We start from the raw sequence: 18,869 nt of genomic DNA on the forward strand, positions 1-18,869 counted from the left end.
ACAGTTATTCCTAGACAAGAGAGTTAGGCATCTACAACTGCCATAATTTTTGAGAATTCCCTAGAGGCTGAAGACAGACCGAAGGATAGGAGCTGGTATTGGTAACAATTATGATTGAAAGTGAACTAAAGAACTCTTTTGTGGGAAAGATGAATTATTACATGGAAGTAGGCACCTCTGAAGTCGAGGGTCACAAACCAGTCCCAATTCCAGGGAGGGAATTACATCTGCTAGGGACACCATTTTGAATTTTAAGTGTCTGACATCCTTGTCCAGTTGTCTGAGATCCATTTTTCTTGGGTATTAAAAAGTATCTTGAATAGAACCCTTTTCCCTTGTGGGACTGGTTCTATGTCTCCTAGATTTAGAAGTGATGAAATTTCCTGTGTAAGAATTAATCATAAGGGGGTAAGTGGTTGAAGGGGCAGGGTGGAGGTAAATTGGATTCTAGAACCCAAAGTAATCGCCTCCAATACCCATTTGTTCAATGTTATAGCCTCCCAGGCTTGATGAAATACAAAGAGACGGTGTCCAAATTGAGGAAGGGGTGTATGTGTAACAAAGCTGATAAAATCTGCTCATTGGGTGGTCTGGACTCTAGACCAAACCATCAAAAATGATGTTTGGACAATGCCAAAGGCTCAGCTGATGCAGTCAAGGTAGTTACAGGTCTTTTCTTTGAAAGAGAAAGAAGCTGTTGGTTCTTGTTTTAGCTGTTGGTTCCAGTGTTCTGCAGGAGATAGAAAACTGAACAGGGTGGGATCTTTGAGACATGTTACATTCTCTCTTATCAGCAGATGCATATATTCCTAAATACCTAAGTGTTGCCCTAGAGTCTTTTAGGGTGTGAAGTGAGTTGTCTGTGGAATCTAAGAAAAGCTTCTGGCCATTGAAAGGTAAATCTTTCATGGTTGATTGTACCTCCTGTGGAAACCCGGACAACTGAACCCAGGAAGCTAGCCTTGTCACAACTGCGATGGAAACAGACCCAGCTGCAGTGTCAGCCACATCTATGAAGCCTGCAGTGAGGTCTTTTACAAAAGCCTGATCCTCCTTTATTATGGCACAGAACTATCTTCGATGTTCCTGTAGTAAATGGTCAATAAAATCATTAAACTTCTCATAGTCCAGGTAGTCATATTTTGACATCAGCGCCTGGTGATGAGCTATCCTGAAGTGTTGCTGATGAATAGCTCTTACAAACAAATAGATTTATCTTGTATCAAATATTATAAGGAGAGGCCTTTTGGGTACACCACCTGCCCCTTTCATTGACTACATCCATGACCAGAGAGTTTGGTGCTGGGTGAGAGAATAAAAATCTCAGTCTCTGGCTCGGATGTAGTATTTTTTTTTTTTATCATTTAAAGTCTATAATTAATTTCCCTGTTTTTACAGGATATTCCCTTAAAGGACAAGCAGATTTTACACTTGCTAGGAATATGTGAGTTTCCCAAACTATGAATGCAGTAGGAGTGCCCATGACTAACAAGGACTGCTTCTCTATGCGAGAGGCACATTTTAAAGCCCAGGTAGCCCAGATTCCCAACAGAAGAAAAGAAGTTACTCAAACCCCTCATTGGGGGGAAAAGAAAAGAAAAAAGGGGACACAAAGTCCAACTGTAAGGTACTGAACCTACTCTACTAACTTTACCGCTAAATACTAATAAAAGAGGCAAACAAGCTCTAAGCAAACAGCCACACGCTAAACTCTGTTTCAGAACTACATTGGTTGAGACGGAACTGAGGGGGGTTCGCCTGCACAGCTTTGTATAGCCTCAGCATGGGGCATGAGGATATGTAGGGGCATGTGCAGGTCGAATGGGCATTGCTGCCACAAATCTCCAAAGACGCAGGGATGCATGCACATCTGAAGTGGAGCTCCCTCAGGGACACTACTCAGAAACCGAAAGAGACGTACAAAGGGGCAGAGTGATTCACCCAATGTCCCACAGCTAGCCAGTAAGAGAATGTAAGTTCTCTGAGACCAAATCCAATGCCCCATCAACTGGATCATGCTGCCTCTCAGATGGCAACAATCTAATGCTTCAGACTGGGAAAACGGATAACAGCATTGTGAACTGTTAAATTCTTTTTGGCTAAACCAACAATCAATAAATCACAACTTTGCCTGAGGTGTAGATGAGTGCACACAAGAAATTATTTCAAACAACAGTTACATGAAAATAGTTTTAGCATTAATTTGATATAATTTATTTGAACTGTAGTAGGACTTAGGAGCCCCATGTCATGGACCAACGCCCCATTGTGCTAAGCACTGTAAAAACAAGTAATAAGAAGATGGCTCTGCCCCAAAGAGCTTCATAAGCATTCAGGATAGCACCCAACATCCAGAAACTAAAGAGCTCCAAGGACATTTCACCAGGCTCTCTTATACAAATTTATATTCAGTAATAATTCAGTTCCTTAGGACTAAATAACCAAGCTGGAATTTAACTTCACCAAGGAGATATTTGCTTATTTCATATAATAATATAGTTTTTTAAACTAAAAGATTAAGGTATGTTGATAGCAAATTCAGAACAAAAACCAAGGTCCCATCGCAACATTCCAAACAAAATTAAGTAGGTCCGAAGCAGTCAAACTGTTCCATTAAGTGCTTCAGAGAATGCCTGTTTATCTCATCCTGGAGCATGAGACCAGATAAATGAAATCTATCCTAAATGCTTACCTTTGGAGAAACAATCTTCTCTCGTGTGTTTAAAAATTTCCAAGAAAATAACTAAGAAAAAGCCTCCCTCCTTTTCCCTTCAAATCTACTAACCTGTAATGCTTTGTTTGCTTCTTTTATATCTTCTATTTTAAGCTTTGATCTAAACACAGAAGATTATACATAGTTTAGACATTTATTGAGAGTATTTAGTTACCACATATGGTTAAAATACTTTAGAAGTTACAATTCTTTTAAAAGTCAAAGGCAAATTATTATGAACTTCTGGTTGATATATTGTTAAAAATATTTATATTAACAGTAGCACCTAGAGGTCCCAATTCAGGGTATGTTCAGTGCTGTACAAACACAAAGGAAGACACAATCTCTTCTCCAAAGAGTTCGCAATCCTATGAATAGTGGCATATGTTTAGGGCTTGAATAGACTTGGGAAATTTATGCCAATGTAACTAAATCTAGACTTAATGCTGACAACTGCACTGGTGCAAAATGGGATTTGGAACTTACTGGGTGAAATTTCACTAGTGCAAGCAATTTTATTCCATTGCAAAGCATCTACCCTGGGTCCAACTACACCAGTGCAAAACAAAGCAGTATAAACAGGGCTTTAAGATACAAGCTACATGATACTACTCTTTTAGACACAGGATGTAAAACACAGCATTAGTCATGGCATAACTATTTACAAGAGAAAAATAGCCTTAAAAAGGAGAAAACATTCCTCAAAAATACCAAGGAGGAAAGTGTTAAAGGACACTGAACCGTGTTCAGAACTCACTGCTGATAATTGGTCTAATGACATGAATGGTCTTTGGAGTTGCATCCCATTTTATACCCTGGAATCCTAGCACGTATGCTGAGGCTTGAACATGTGCATGCATCTAATAATCACTACTTGCTAAAAGCTTCTGAGCTCACATGCCAGGGATGTACATCGCCTAAGAGTAGGGAATGGGATCCATGTGGACAATCATCTCAAATTATAATGAATCTTCCTGTTGTGGAACCCACAGTTATTGATTCCTAACAGAATTAGTCTTTAGTGAAATGGAGTTCACACAAATGCTCAAACTTTATCCAACAATGTCTTGAATGCATTTATTAAGAGACAGGAAGATCTTCATAAGGTAAGTCTGAGGAATCTCTTAGACTGCCCAAAACATTTTTAATTAGGACTGATTTTTCTGGCATGAACATAATTAAGTCCATTATATGATTGCTAGAGGCTACCCACCACTCTAATGTGAAGGTAAATCTGTTCAAGATGCAGACCCAGGCCATTTGTACACAGCTTTCTTTTCTGAAAAATTGTCTGATAATTTCCTCCTACTGAACTGAATAAATTTCATTTGAAGCCAGTAATCCTCCCTAATTTCCATGGTCTCAATTTACATGGTAGTTGCACAGTTATTTTCAGTAGCTTTATCTTGAATTTTACATTGCAAAAATCATCAAGAAAAATAAGTTACTCGCTAAGCTTGCAGGCCAGTTCTTGGAGAGCTTCTTCTTGGTCATGACATATCTTTTTCAACTGCCTATTTTTGTCCTGTAGTTTAAGGAATTCCTTTAAAAAAAATAAAAGGTGGCGTTTTTTTAAAGTAAGAAGAAATAACATAGTACACACTTGTTACTTAGAAAGTTACTTTTAAGTGTTAGAACTTTACATGTTAACCAGTATTGTATGTCAAGTCAGAAGATTAAAGGAAGGGGCAATAGTCACTAATAATATTTGGGTAATATCAAAAGGATAAATAGCAACCCCATTAACAAAGTTGTGTGATGGCTGAGGGAGGGAAGACGTGTCCACATAATTATCACCAGTGGTTTTGCCTGTGTTCCACATCCAGTAATGTTATGTGACTTCCGCTTCTCCTGTTCAATTCAACTATTCAAACTTTTCTGCTGCAAGTTCCTGAATCAAAGCCCAGTGAAGTCAATGGAAAGACTGCTACTGATTTTGATGGGCTTTGAATCAGGCACTGAGAAATACTAACGGAAACCCCATTCTTGTACTATGTCCCTAAAAGGAAAGGTAGGATTGGTGGGATAAGGCAGACCCAAAAAAGGGTAAAAATATATATGTGGCTAAATGCGCTTTACCCTTTTAAATGTGCTTCATGTTCTCCTAAGAAATTAATCTCTGGCATAGTCCTAGCAGATCTGCAGGAGCATGAAGCACTGAGACTCTCATAGCCTATGCCACCCCCAGTATGCCACTGCCCCAGCATCCTTCCTTGGATACAATTCTTGTGCCTATTAGTCACTAAAAATATTGTGTAGGTATCTGAGAAATAAGTTTAGCAGGTGGAAAGGTATAACAAACATATGCTTAGAAAGGATATTCTGCTGCTATTTAATCTACATTTACTTCATATTTAAATTTTATGCTCACTTCATCTCAGAGCCTTGAGGTTCTTACAAGACTGTGGAAGACTAACAGTTGGCTTTCAAACCCTACTGCTGAAAAAGTATTCATGCATCTAGGAGTACAATTCATCTAACATTCACTTTTTTCCTATCTTTCTGGCATCTTCACCTTCCCATTTTCCTTGCAACAGCAGAGACTGCAAACACTTCAAGTAGCTGGAGGCCTTTTTTTGCCCTGCTTTAGGTGGCTATGATCTTAACTGTTTTAGGAAAAACACATTACTTGGAATGTATGAGTCAGGGATTCTTTTTCTGATAAGAAGTAATGGATTCACATTTTTCTTTCTACTATATACAGATGGGTATTTCATCTTGCAATGTAATTATGTCAGATGGGAGTTTTCTAAAAGAACACTCACACCCTATTTAAAAAAATAACTGCTATGATTCTCTGGTTTCAAAACAGCTAAGAGGCGATGACTAATTAATGCAATATCTATAGAATAATTATTTTCTGTAGATCAGTTACAGGTGGTAATTTGAAACAAGACCATTAAAATTGGCTTCTTTACTGTAGATCTTGAAAAACTTTCTAAATCTGCAATATTTTGGACAATATTTCTCTCTCTTGTCATAGTCAGTCCTTTAAAAATTAAGCACGTCTGCTCTTCCTTTTGATTTATTCTTCCTTTTAAAACCAGGCCTCATCCTAAAATGCAAATCAAGACTTAATTCCTTTTCAAAAACCAGCAAAGCTATATTTTGAATATACAACAACTAAGCACTGTGATGCAAAAAATAACATGGGATGGGACAAGGGCAGCTATATAAATGAGCATTCATGTACTGTCTCAGCAGGAAAGGGGACATTGCATGGGGAAGACATGAAGCTGCATATACACCTGTTGAATTCAGCAAATAGCCTATCTAGAGAATATGGCTAACATTAAATATTATATCCAATAGTAGATGTGCAGAAAGAGAGAAATAAAATCACTTGAAAATATTTAAAGATACTTAAAGATTAAAGATACTAAAACTAGTTTAAAGACAGATCTTGACAAATTTATGAATGGGATCATATGGACAGGGTTGCCTATGACAGCAGGGGACTAGATTTGATTACTTGAGTCCTTTCTAATTGTATGCCCTGTCAAAAAGTTACGTAGTCTGGGTACTAATAGAGAGGCAATGGCATGTCTAGAAGAGGAAAGGGACGCTCATATACTATGATGACAGTATAAAATCTTGAAAAGAATACAGAGGAGAGCTCTCACTCCTTTCTTTCAATGGCTCTCAGCATAAACCAAGAAGAAGTCTGAGATAAGACACCTGACACAAAGGAAGAGTAGAGGAAATTAGACTAACAAAGAGAGCAGAGAATCACTGATGGACTTATCCTCTAGACACGGTGATACTAAGAGAGAGACAGAGATGATACAAGCAGACAAGGTTTAACAATACGAGCATTTTTAGATCTGCCTCTAGAACAAAGTTTTCACCTACATTAAATGAAATTCGGTGCAACTTCAGACCTTCATATGTTTTATATCCACTTACTTCTCAGCTGGTTTCCGTTGGTTTCTTGACTGCCTAATAAAATTTTCTTTAAGATTTCCCCCCCTTTTTCTTTAACTGTTATTTACATTAACTAGTTCCTCAAGATGAGAAATATCAACTGCTGATATCTGGTGAGGGGCAGAGGGGCAAAGTGTACCGGACACTGGGCGCTCAAGTCCAAGACATAAGTCAGAAAATTGGCCATCCTCAAAAATTTCTCCCAAGTTGCTAGCTGCAGTCAGTAAGGGATCTGGGAAAAAATCTGATACCATGCCTGACAGGGCATAACCGTTTGTTTTTTTTTTTTAAATGAAGATTCAGAATCTAATTAAAATTCTTATTTAAAGATTTGTAAACACCCATTCACTTTAGTATCTGAGCTCTTCACACACAAAAAAACCCCAAACACTGAACTGCACAAAAAGGGACCATAAAAATCCCAGCACTTCTTACTACCTGAAAAGGTCTACCAACAAATTGCTGCCTCATTGTCAAACAGACAAGAAGAATTAGCCAAACGCCCAGTCCAAGTATGCCTTACCTTTTGCTAACGATACCACCAATCACAGGCTATGACAGGCCATCTGAGAGGTCTACACCAACAGAAGAGGGTACACAGCTCTGATACCAGTCCTGGAGAGTTCAGCAGCAATGTGCATGAACACATGCCAATTTGTTGATAAGTGCCTCAATGGGGAAAATTCAGGATCAAATTCTCTTAAATGAGACACTAATGTCCTTACATTTATTAACTGGGTTTTACTAGTTAAGCTAGCTGCTCTAAATAGAAAATATGCTTTACGTTACTTGCTCCTGAAAAACTAAAGAAACTGAAACAAATAATTTAAATCTATAGTTTATGTCTCAAGAATACATTTTAGTTCTATTGGCTTGAGTAATAAAATCCTGAAAAACCATAACATCTATGGATGGATTTTTTCCAACTACTTGAAAACAACAGTAGGTTCCTGAAATCCTATCACACTGAATGTGTCAAATAGGTATAAAATAAATACTCATTACATTCAGGAATATCCTTCTGTGAATATACTGCTGTAAATCTTTTTTTTCGTATTTTATTTGGGAGTCTGCTAATACACAAAAATGGAAGCATTGCTCTCCTGTCTCAGATCATACATTATCCCCCTGACTGTTCACTAATCTATTGCTTCCTCTATTTTTGACTGTGTAATTTCCTTCAGCCTGAAATATTTTAATTGTTTTAAAGTTAAAATGACATTTTGAATCCATGCAATTTTTGTATATTTATCCATGGTACAGTCCGTTAATTTCTATATATTCAGGCAATGTTTAAGGTTAGTGAGACACTTCTCAAGAACTCTGTCTTACCCACAGTAGTTTGTTAGTTAGACCTATTCTCTATTATCAGTGCCTCCCAGCATTAGACTCTGGGTGGATTCCATTTTCCACATGGTTTTTAGCCTCCTGAATTTCTGTCAAAAGAATTTACTCTACTTGAATCCCAGCAGTGATTTCTGATTATTTTGTTCTGCTTGTAGTTGACCATTCTGTCTAAGTAACTCCTCTGGAACAGAAATGGAATCCCAGAAGGATTTCAGGAACTCCTAACAGATCCTCTAACATCAGCCTTTCCAGTACCAAATTGTGAACGATGGGAGTCTGGCTGGGACACGAAAAATATCTATTTCTATTAAAATCTCAGATCTAATTCTAACAGCAACAGTAGCAACTCACAAATTAATTTCATTTCAGTTTGATGTTAAATGACTCCACACACTTGCTTCTTTTCAATCACTTCCAAGGTAAAGAAATGTAAAGATACTATAGAAATTAGTGATATAAGATTTTTAAGTAGCAAGGTAGACAGGGCTTGATGGATTAGAACATTAACCCTCACTGGCCCGTCACAAGATTATAGTGAAATATCCTTCAATATGATTCAGAAAGGAGAATGTGGATTTCACTATTCCTTATGGAAAACACAGAATCCTGAACTCAAGACTACAGGGGTGAGACAGGACTGATTTAAAAAAAAAAATTAAAAATCTATTTGTATTTTTAAGCCTACACATTTGTTCTATTAAGGATTTCAGATCTGGGAGAGTTAACATTTATATTTTAAAAGCCTGGCAAGTTTACTTTTAAATGACTACTAAAGTGAAATTGAAAAGTTTTCCTCCAGCATTTACTTTTTTAAGACAAATTATTTGTTGGGTCTCTACTCTCAGATGAGATAATGTTTCTTTTTCCTTTTGCAGATCATCTTCCAAGGTTTGTCTCCATTCCTTTTCTATCTTCAAATCTGTTTCCAGTTGAAAACTAGAATTTCAAACAAAAGACCATCATGGTGCATTTCAGTATAATCTTTGTAAAAAAATAAACGCTTTTCAATTTTCTAGTTTCACTATCAGTCCAGCCCAACAAACAACAGTAGTTTACTATTTTAATTTGTTTACAAGTTCATTTTTTTTATTTTAAAAATATCTACAATTTCCTAAGAAGATTTTGTATACAAGTGTAATAAGTTATAAGAAAATAGAGGGCTTTCATTGAGAGAGGCTTTGAGGGTGTCAAACAATTCTGAAGAACTGGCTTTTGCAATGATTTAATTTGCTGTCCTAGTAACTATTCTTTGGCAACTGAAACACAAATATTAGAGACCTTTCCTGTTTGTCTTAAGCTTTTCCTGTCATATAGTTTTTTTATAATACAGATCTTCTATGTGAGAGAAGATAAGTGGTTAAATGAATTTCTAGTGCTCATAAAAGGTGTTGTATTAGTAAGACTTTAAATTGAAAGCCTCTATTTTTAATTTCAGAGTGGAGATTATAGGAACAGAATTAAGAATATATAACTTCTAAGGGATCTTGAATACAGTGTAAAGTATTTTGAGTTGCTGGATATTATTGAAATTCCTATACAACAGATGATATAAAGGAGGCTCTGCTTTATACTAATCACAGCTACTGGATTACAGTTAAAGGAACTGGGGCCAATCTGTCGGTGGATCCACTGTCGCAATTCTGTCATCAATTTAAATGGACAAAGAATGATTCCTTATAACCACATAGAAAACACAAACTAACAGCAGATGAGAGTAAACTGCTGGATTGAAATCGTACTACCTAATGAAGGAGGAAAGATCTGACTGTAGTTATGAAAGCTTTTCAAGAGGAACTCATGTCCATATTGATTTTATAACAGGATAGCTAAGTCATTTTTTAAAGGAAAAACTTACTTTTTGGGACACTACCTCAGCATCTTGTTTGTTGGAAAAGATCAGAAGTGAACATGACCGTGAGCTTTCAGAATTGTGGAATTCTAAGGTTGAGGTTTGAACTGCTCTTTTGCCAAAATCTGTGAAGATGACTGGTGGTAAAGCGAACATTTGTCATGATGGTTGAACAAGTATTGATACTTAAATTAGTAAGAGAGGCAATGTGGTCTGAACACAAGATTGGAAACTTTGAACTCCCAAGCACTAATCCTTGCTGTAATCTTAGGTTATTCTCTCTCTCTCTCTCTCTCTCTCTCTCTCTCTCACTCTAAAATAGGGGGGAAATACCATCCAACCTCACATGGATATTTCAGGGATGTTCATAAAGTGCACTGAAAACACAGTCTAAGTGCTAATTACTGCTATTCCTGATGGTTTCATCAGTACTCGTAGCTGCATTGATTCTCTGAGCCAAATACCTGTCCATGGAATTCCACAGATGTAAAAGCAGAATTTGGCTTTTATTTCTTGATTTAATATTATTTCAGTTTCTAGCAGACTCAAGGATTTCATGAGTGCCTTTCAGCTACAAACACTTTGAAGGATTCTGGCTTCTTTTTCAAGCCTGAATAGTTTAATTATTCTATGCAGTTTCTTTTATGTAAATTTATGCTGGTTAAATTATGCAAGATTTACAATAATAAAATGTGGATTAATCTAGTTTATTATAAATTTAAAATTTTTGTTCCTGTTAACAACTTTTTCCATAGTGAATTAAGACTACCTTCAGCCAAAAAACATGCCTGTTCTTCCCCCTCTTCTGGCTGGACAGCTATTTAAAAAAAATCAATTGTAGCTTGATTTACTTGAAATGACAGATTTTCTTCCACCCTGCCCTTGCCTAATATACGTCTTCCTAGACAGCATCTTTATCCAATTAAAAATCATCAGTAATGTGCTGCCTATATTATGTGATGTATCTTACATTTTTAGTTAATAGAATGTTATAAAGTAAACATAAAAGGAAAAAAGATTTTAAGTGCCTTACACTTTTTCCAAAAGGGAAGTTTACTTACAGCTGCTTCTCCTTTCGGGAGATTTCTTTCTGCAGGTTTTCAGATTTACTCATACATTCTTGTTTGAATTTCTTGTCCTCATTCTCAGCTTCCATTTGAGACTTCTCTGCTTGCTGCAATCTGGTGTAATTCAAATCAACTTTGGGTAAAACTGAGGCTAGAACTAGGGTGTAAAGGGTGAAGAAGACAAATAAAAGAAAAATGGGGAAATAGAAACATTTCTAAATAAAAACAAAGATTTGGGGAAACTCACAAACTCAAACAAGAGAGCCACACAATGCCTAGAAATCTAGCTTCTGGTTTTCAGTACAGAAAGAAAAGCAGATTAAGTCTTCTAATTTGTTTTTATTTTATGTTCACCATTAATAGATGCCATCAAAGCATAACCATACAGATTTTATAATTGATCTATATCACTTACTGCTCTAACTTTGAGCGTACATACATGTGTTACTGTGGGAGAAATTTTTATAAGACCTGTAGAAGTACAGTAACTACTTTGTCTATACTAATCAATCAATAAGACAGTGTGTGTTGTGCTGGAATGGCTTGAAGCGATTCAGACATGAGCCTGAATACAGAACACTGGAATCAGATAGCAAAACACAGCTGTAGTAAGACAGCAGAACACACCCTGGAGCATCTTACTACACTTACAGAATAACCACTAATAAATAACATTATTAAATATATTTAATGTGTATTAAAAATCATGGTTAAAATTAGCTCCATATGATAAACAAAAACAAATAAAACTGAATAAACAACAGAAGTCAGGCTTTCATTTAAGCTCTTTCTTTTGATTTTCAAGGGATTTTGCATTCCTGTTTTGGATAGCCCTCTCCCCTCACTTATACCTCACCAATGCACCAAGATTTATCTCTGTTTGACCCTCTCTTCCGCCCAAAAAAGATGTGGCTTAAATTTAATTGAAATGTAAACACTAAATCAAAAATTGTATGTTACTCCATATTCAACTGTCTTACTGAGATATACAAGGGAGATTAGAGTAGCCAGTGAAACATCATTCAGAGCCTCATCCCAGTTGAGGTGTCTCATTTTACAATTGCCTCTTTTGTCCCTTCTCAGACCTGCTCTACACCTAAAACTTAGGTTGACCTAGCTACATTGCATTGAGGGGTGGAAAAAAAAAATCACTCCCCCAAAAGACACTGTTAAACCAATCTACGCCCCAGCCTCGACACCACTAGGTCAACAGAAGAACACCGCCTCTCAAGGAGGTGGATTAATTACAGTGATGGAAAACCCCTTCTGTAGCTGTAGCAACTGTCTACACTATGGCACTGTTGCAGCACCATAGCTGTGCTGCTGTAGCATCTGTAATGTACACAAGCCCGCAAAATGCTGAGAGAAAACTGAGTGGTTCTTCTCTCAAGGCTTGGCTTGAATCATCACTTCCCAGTCAGCTGAATGTAGAGTAACACACAACTCCCAGTTTATCACTGTTAAATGCAAAATTAAATGAAAGCTTGCTTACTGACCCTATCTACACTACAACCACAATCATGTTAGGGAGCCTGGCTACTAATGTTTTATAATGTAAAATGCATCTACGCTGGCCATCTTTGGGAAACTGCCTACCATTGCTGTGCTACCAGTCAACTAATGAGAGGGCTCATGCAGACAATGCACCAGCATTACTAGACATCTCAGCAGAATTAGATTTCATGTTAATAAAAGCTCCAGTTCCCCACCTACGCTCATGCTACCAACGGTGAAGCTGCACAGGTGGGGCAGTTACCAAAAACTGCCAGTGCAGAAATGACAACACACTGGACTCGAACCATGTTATTTGAAAGCATCTGAATTAAGCCCAGGTAGGAAAAACTGTTATGGTCTACTCTACACTACAATATGTTATAATGAAGTTCCTTGATGTGTTTGTAATTGTAATACAAATAGGGCCAAAGAGGATGGATAGGAGAAGGGAGAATATTGGTGCACAGCAAGGCTAATTCTTGCTGCTATGCCAGAAGGCAAAGAAGGGTGAAAGACTAAATGAAACAGGAAAATTAAAAACACCACTAAGACCCTTTCTAAACTACAGCTGAAACTGCATTAGCACAATTTCCAAGACTAATATGGACAAGGATTTTTTTTTTTTCTGAGAACCATGCTAGCAACTATAGAATCTGTATCTATACTAGCAGCTTGCAAATTCTATAGCTGTAATTCAAATCCAGTGCAGCTCCACCAGGGTAGCAACTCAGATAAGAGCAGATCCTCAGCTGACAATTTATATACCATCTGAGGATCTACCCGTAAATGTCTGAGTCCTGCCTATGCTACACTTTCTACCACTGCTACCCCTGGGGGAATTACAGCTACAAAGATTTCTACATAGATAAGGCCTTCCTGCTTTATAGTCTTTAGTTCTAGTCATATCTTGGTTGTATCCATGATACAGTAGCTCTGTAAAAACATCTTACATTCTGCTCTATGCTAGCAGGCTGAACTGTATTTTAACTGTGTATAAGAGAGTTCTACAAATACAGAAGTTATTTGGGTTTTGTTTTTGTAAAGTACAGACAGAACCTATGGCACATTTTTATAAGCTGTTTTAGCCAGTTCTCAGGAAAAATACTTCTGTCTATGCTACTCAAGAAAGCGATGCTATCAGCAGCCACATTAAAAGACTTGACAGCATGTTTTCTGGTATAGGAGAAAAGAAGCCCTGAAAGTGCAACAACAATAAAAATGTGGGTTTTTTATTAATTGAAAGGGAGGTTCTTTATTTATTTAAGTGCTATAAATAAGGGGTGAGGGAAAACCCTGTAACTGGAGGTAAGTGTCAGGGCAATGAGAAATCAAAAATGTAAAGGCAGCTAACATGTTTAAATAAACTTTGTATTTAACATTAAAAAAAAGTAAAATGATTAAATAGCATTAGAAAATTCTAGTTTCTGATTGGTCAATAATATTACAGTGATTTTTTATTCTTTGAGAGGAGAGAAAGGGGTGGAGAGGATTTTATTTTGGAAAACAAAAAGTCATTCCAAGCTGTAACATTGTATCAAAATCACTAGTGCTTACTGACCAATTATAATACAGGATTTCCCAATACCATTTAAGATCATAACCATATTTTTTTAAACCAACTCATAAAAATTTTATTCTATCAATAGCCAAGTAGCTTTCAGAATGATATATCTTTGACAAGTTTGTATTGGTGCTGTGCTTCATTGCTGGCACATTTCACAAATGACATTGCAATAGTCCTAGTTTGAGTTAACAGATCTTTGTCACTTCACGTATGTAATGGACAAAATCAAAGACAGATAAAGGTAGTAAAGTTCAAAATGTAAAAATTGGGATTAAGGAAAAAAAGAAAGAAAAAAGAGGAAAAAGGATGTCAATAAAAGAATATTCATGTCACTAAATCTTTTAATATATAATTATGTTTTTAATAAGTAGCTTTAAAAGAAAACAATGGTAAGACACGTCAACACCAACATGACAGGGCTATGGATATGTTACATTTTACAATTAAAAATATTAACGATGCATATAGTCTATTCCATTTAAATAACTGAAGCACACAAGTCACATCTTAATATTATGTAACAAACATATAGTAACCACAATATAAACTTACACACTGCTATTATATCATTTCATTTTACTAATTCGTGGTGTAATACTCATGTGTACATCTTTACACTAAGGGAGTTTCCAAAGCAATTAATGTAAGCTTTGGAATCTTGGCCAGCCAGGGTCTTGATCCAAAATACTTAGCACAGGCTTAACTTTAAACACGTGAGCATTCTTGCTTAAAGTTAACCATGTGCTTTGGTGGGTCAAAGCCTTATTGAATAGCATTAAAATATAACACAAAGGTAATAATGAATCAGAATTCTGAAGTGGCCATCACTGAGCCCAGTAGCTGAAAGAACAACCTTGGATGCAGGCACAGAATGCCAGCACCAGTGAATGGTGAAAGTGAATCAAGATAAAAAGGCTTGAATTATGGCTGTATTTTTCCGCTCATACAGTACATAAGAGCGGCCATACTGGGTCTGACCAAAGGTCCATTTAGCCCAGTATCCTGTCTTCCAAAAGTGGCCAATGCCAGCTGCCCCACAGGGAATGAACAGAACAGGGAATCATCAAGTGAACCATCCCGTCACCCATTCCCAGCTTTTGGCAAACAGAGGCTAGGGACACCATCCCTGTCCATCTTGGCTAATAGCCATCGATGGACCTATCCTCCATGAACTTATCTAGTTCTTTTTTGAACCCTGTTATAGTCTTGGACTTCACAACATCAAAAAATAAATCTACTTGTTTGAAGATCAATGGTAAAACACCAGTTGCAGATGATGCTTCTTTAAAACTTCCTACTGAGAGTTAAGTTTCAGTGGCAGCTATGTGGGAATGCAGTAAGGGAGGAGGAATGAATGTGGAAAAGTAAGTAAAACAGAGATGGATGCTGTACCTTTGTTCCAATTGTTTCATAGTTGCAGTAATTTGATTGGTCTTATCCTCTAGTCGACTAACTATTTCATTCTTTTCTTTCATGGCATCTTCAGAAACCTATATTAAACAGATTAATACTGAAGCAGGTTTTATATTAAACTATATTTTTGATGCTTTTGTTCATTCTCTTAAGGAAAATATTTGTAATATGGCTTTGGAATTTGTTTGCTTATGTTTTTTAAACATTCCCATCAAAAAAAAAATAAATAAAGCAATATTCAAGAAAAATATCTAAGTATAGAATTTCAATCTAAAGTATATTTTCATTTTATTGGAATTTTACAAGTGTACACTCTATTTAATAATATATATTTTTCATTTTATTTCTTTTAATTATCTTTTTATGTGTGTCTATTAAAATTCAGTGCTAATTTTTTTTTTTAAATAGCTCATTATATCCATAGCAACAACATCTATAAGCATTAGTTTTAGTTCATGCTGGGGTCTTCATGGGCCCAATCCTGCAAAGTGGTAGGCACCGATAAGGCCTTAGGTCTGTACCAGAACAACAGCTAAAATTACTTACTGATATAGTTGAGTACTTTAATATTCTAACATTATTTTAACCAGATTCTGACAACTGTGAAGATCCATGCTTCAAGGTCTAAATATAGGTACAGTATTGTCATTAAATCCAGTTAACATTATCACACACAAGTTTCAAAACACAGATTAAAACAGAAAAACTACAGATCTCTGACAGACATTCTGCATAAACACCAACAATAATACTGAAGAGCCTATACTGTCTCAGTTTATTTTACTAAAGACAGATCTTTATTCCTGTTCTGCTTTCTACACACAACATTTAGACATGGACAGCAGCATCTTGGTCCACGCATCTACTCTTTGCGTCGTGTAATGTCATTTCTCTGTGCACTTTCTCAGGTAGCCATGACTAACTTCTATTCTTGCCTTTGACAACTTGTTCGAAACAAGTTAAAATTATCACAAAGTACTTTCTCTTTTATTTCCTCGATGTTTGGTCATTTCTTAGCTGCAGTTTATCCTAGTTGATCTTCACAGTTATAACTCTCAAAGCCCATTTAACCGCTTCACTATCCTCCTTTACTTTTTATAATTCCTTCACTGTTCTTTCCAATATGGTCCTCCAAATGGAGCACAAAACTTCAGGTATATCATTCTCCCTATGTACAGTACCATGATGATCACCTGTGCTTCAGTCCTCTATACATCGCAGCGATGCTTTAAAATGACTTCCATAAACCTGTGTTATGTGAATGCAGTTAACTTATATAGTTGGATCTATTTATTCTGAAAGAGGAAGAGAGTAGAAGCAGAAAGCTGAGCTAAAAAAGCAGCGAAAATGAGCAAAACTAAGAAAACAAGAGTTTAACATATGGATGAAAGACTATCAGCTTTCTGAAGCAAATACTCTTCTATTGGTATACTGTTTCAAATGTCATGAGCAGCATGCACTATTTCAAAAGTCACACACATCTTACATTTATACTTCAAAGAGGTTTCAACAATTTAAGAATGATCTCTTTTACCTGCAGCTTTTGGTACATTTCTATGTTAATTGCTTTAACTTCATCTAGCTGTTGTCGAAGGCCTATGAGGGTGTCTTGTTTCTCATGAATGTCTTTCTCCAACAACTTCATTGCAAGTTCTATCTCATGTTTCATACTGACTTGGACCATTAGCTCATTCTCTATGTCCTACGATTTGCACAAAAACAATTATACTGTTAGGTTTGCCAAGTAATTGCACAAACCCAAACACCCTTGCCCCGCCCCCTGTCCTGTGGCCCCACTCCTTCTCCAAGGTTGTCCCCCCCACTCACTCCATCCTCCTTCCATCTCTCCCACCCTGACTCACTTTCACCAGGCTGGGGTAGGGGGTTCGGGTGTGGGAGGGGATGCAGGTTCTGGGCTGGGGCCGATGGGTTCAGAGTGTGGGAGGCGGCTCAGGGCAGGGGTTGTGGTGCAGGAGGGGGTGTGGACTCTGGCTGGACAGCACTTACCTCCAGTGTCTCCCAGAAGCGGCGGCATGTCCCTGTGGCCTTTAGGTGCAGGCAGGGGCAGCCAGGCAGCTCTGCCCCTCCCTGCAGGCACCGCCCCCACAGCTCCCATTGGCTGCCATTCATAACCAATGGGAGCTGAGGAGTCCGCACTCGGAGCTGAGGCAGCACCCAGAGATCCCCCGGCCGTCCTTGCCTGCGCCTAGGGGCCGCAGGGACATGCCGCCACTTCCGGGAGCCACGCTAAGCCAGGGCCGGTAGGGAGCCTGCCTTAGCCCTGCTGTGCCGCCCCTGCCAACCAGACTTTTGGCCTATTAAAATCTCCCAGATTGTTTTCAATAGCAACTGGGAGATTGAGGCTGATTCCTGGAGACTCCCAGCAATTCTGGGAGGGTTGGCAACCCTATACTCTGTCAACATCAATTTTGTAAATAGCTATGCAACATTTTATCTAGTATATCTGATGCAAAATTGAGATATGGCACTGCAGGTCCTGCAGTGCTGGATCTTTCACCTTCACAAATCTCTATCTTCTGGCAAAATAGATATTGTTAAAATTATGTAAACACTGCACACAGTCATGCATTTGGTGACTTGTGTTCATTTGTTTGTACCTTAATAAAAGCCACCTCATTTTATGCAATATCATTAGCCTAATTTCTTATAAGTGAAATAATATTTTAAGAATAAGAGTCAAATTTTCTATTTATAATATTAAAAAGTCAAAAAAATAAGTATTTCTACTTTTGGAAAAAACATTTAACGCATGTATTTAGGAAGCGTATTCAAAATACTGATGTAGCTAAATATTTGAAATTAACATAGCTGCTAAAATCCAACACGTTATTCATACAAAAAATTAATATTCTTCCTAATTATGCTTAGTGACACTACTGTTAAAGAAATAATTATATAATGGCTCCAAGTTTTCAAAAACTTGAAACAACAAACATTCTCATGAGGTTAGAGAAACAGTGTGGTAGATTACTAGCAGCACACATCCCCTGGAAAAAAATGTAAAGTTAGAAATAGTCAAAGTAATGCATTAAAGAGACAGTAAATGTTACTCTTGTCAAGGTTTACATAGCACATTTTAAATACACTCACTTGTCGTAATTGTGATTCTTCTCGAAGTTGTCTGCGTGCTTCATTGTACATTTCATCCAGACCCTGTCTGGAGTGTCTGTATGTTTGAAGCTCTGCCTCAACATCCACTTTGGTTACCTATACAGAAATTACAGATGTATCTGGTTTTCACTACAAATGTAATAATTGTTATAGTTAAATGTAACGAATTTGTGGAGAGAAAAGTTGCTTAAATTCACAATGGACTATGTAAGCACAATACACCCACTGAACCAATAGGATCCAAGATTGTCTACATTATGGATTAATCACTTTTAAATTGAGAATTACATTTTAGTTTAAAAATGTAAACCTTGCAAAATGAAATGAACTTCTTGCAGACTTATGATTCAGCAAGTTACTTATGCA

At 37.0% G+C, this 18,869-nt stretch overlaps 1 protein-coding gene across 16 annotated transcripts in view; it reads right to left on the reverse strand.

The window, feature by feature from the left end:
- The window catches only part of RUFY2 (RUN and FYVE domain containing 2), a 62,962-nt gene that overhangs the window by 7,413 nt on the left and 36,680 nt on the right, over positions 1 to 18,869 (reverse strand). For 7 of the 16 annotated variants that reach the window (XM_043519312.1, XM_038410401.2, XM_043519313.1 and 4 more), the window contains 7 exons: positions 18,483 to 18,599; positions 16,906 to 17,073; positions 15,351 to 15,448; positions 10,895 to 11,014; positions 8,791 to 8,920; positions 4,162 to 4,256; positions 2,786 to 2,834 (listed from right to left, as the gene is read on the reverse strand). In XM_043519312.1, the coding sequence (XP_043375247.1) occupies positions 2,786 to 2,834; positions 4,162 to 4,256; positions 8,791 to 8,920; positions 10,895 to 11,014; positions 15,351 to 15,448; positions 16,906 to 17,073; positions 18,483 to 18,599 (777 nt within the window). Of the gene's footprint in view, positions 1 to 2,785; positions 2,835 to 4,161; positions 4,257 to 8,790; positions 8,921 to 9,839; positions 9,971 to 10,894; positions 11,015 to 11,219; positions 14,161 to 15,350; positions 15,449 to 16,905; positions 17,074 to 18,482; positions 18,600 to 18,869 lie in introns of those variants that run through there. The other 9 variants (XM_038410403.2, XM_043519315.1, XM_043519314.1 and 6 more) reach the window with 5 other exon arrangements.

Source organism: Dermochelys coriacea, chromosome 7 (genome assembly GCF_009764565.3).
Source record: "Dermochelys coriacea isolate rDerCor1 chromosome 7, rDerCor1.pri.v4, whole genome shotgun sequence".
Lineage (NCBI taxonomy): Eukaryota > Metazoa > Chordata > Testudines > Dermochelyidae > Dermochelys > Dermochelys coriacea.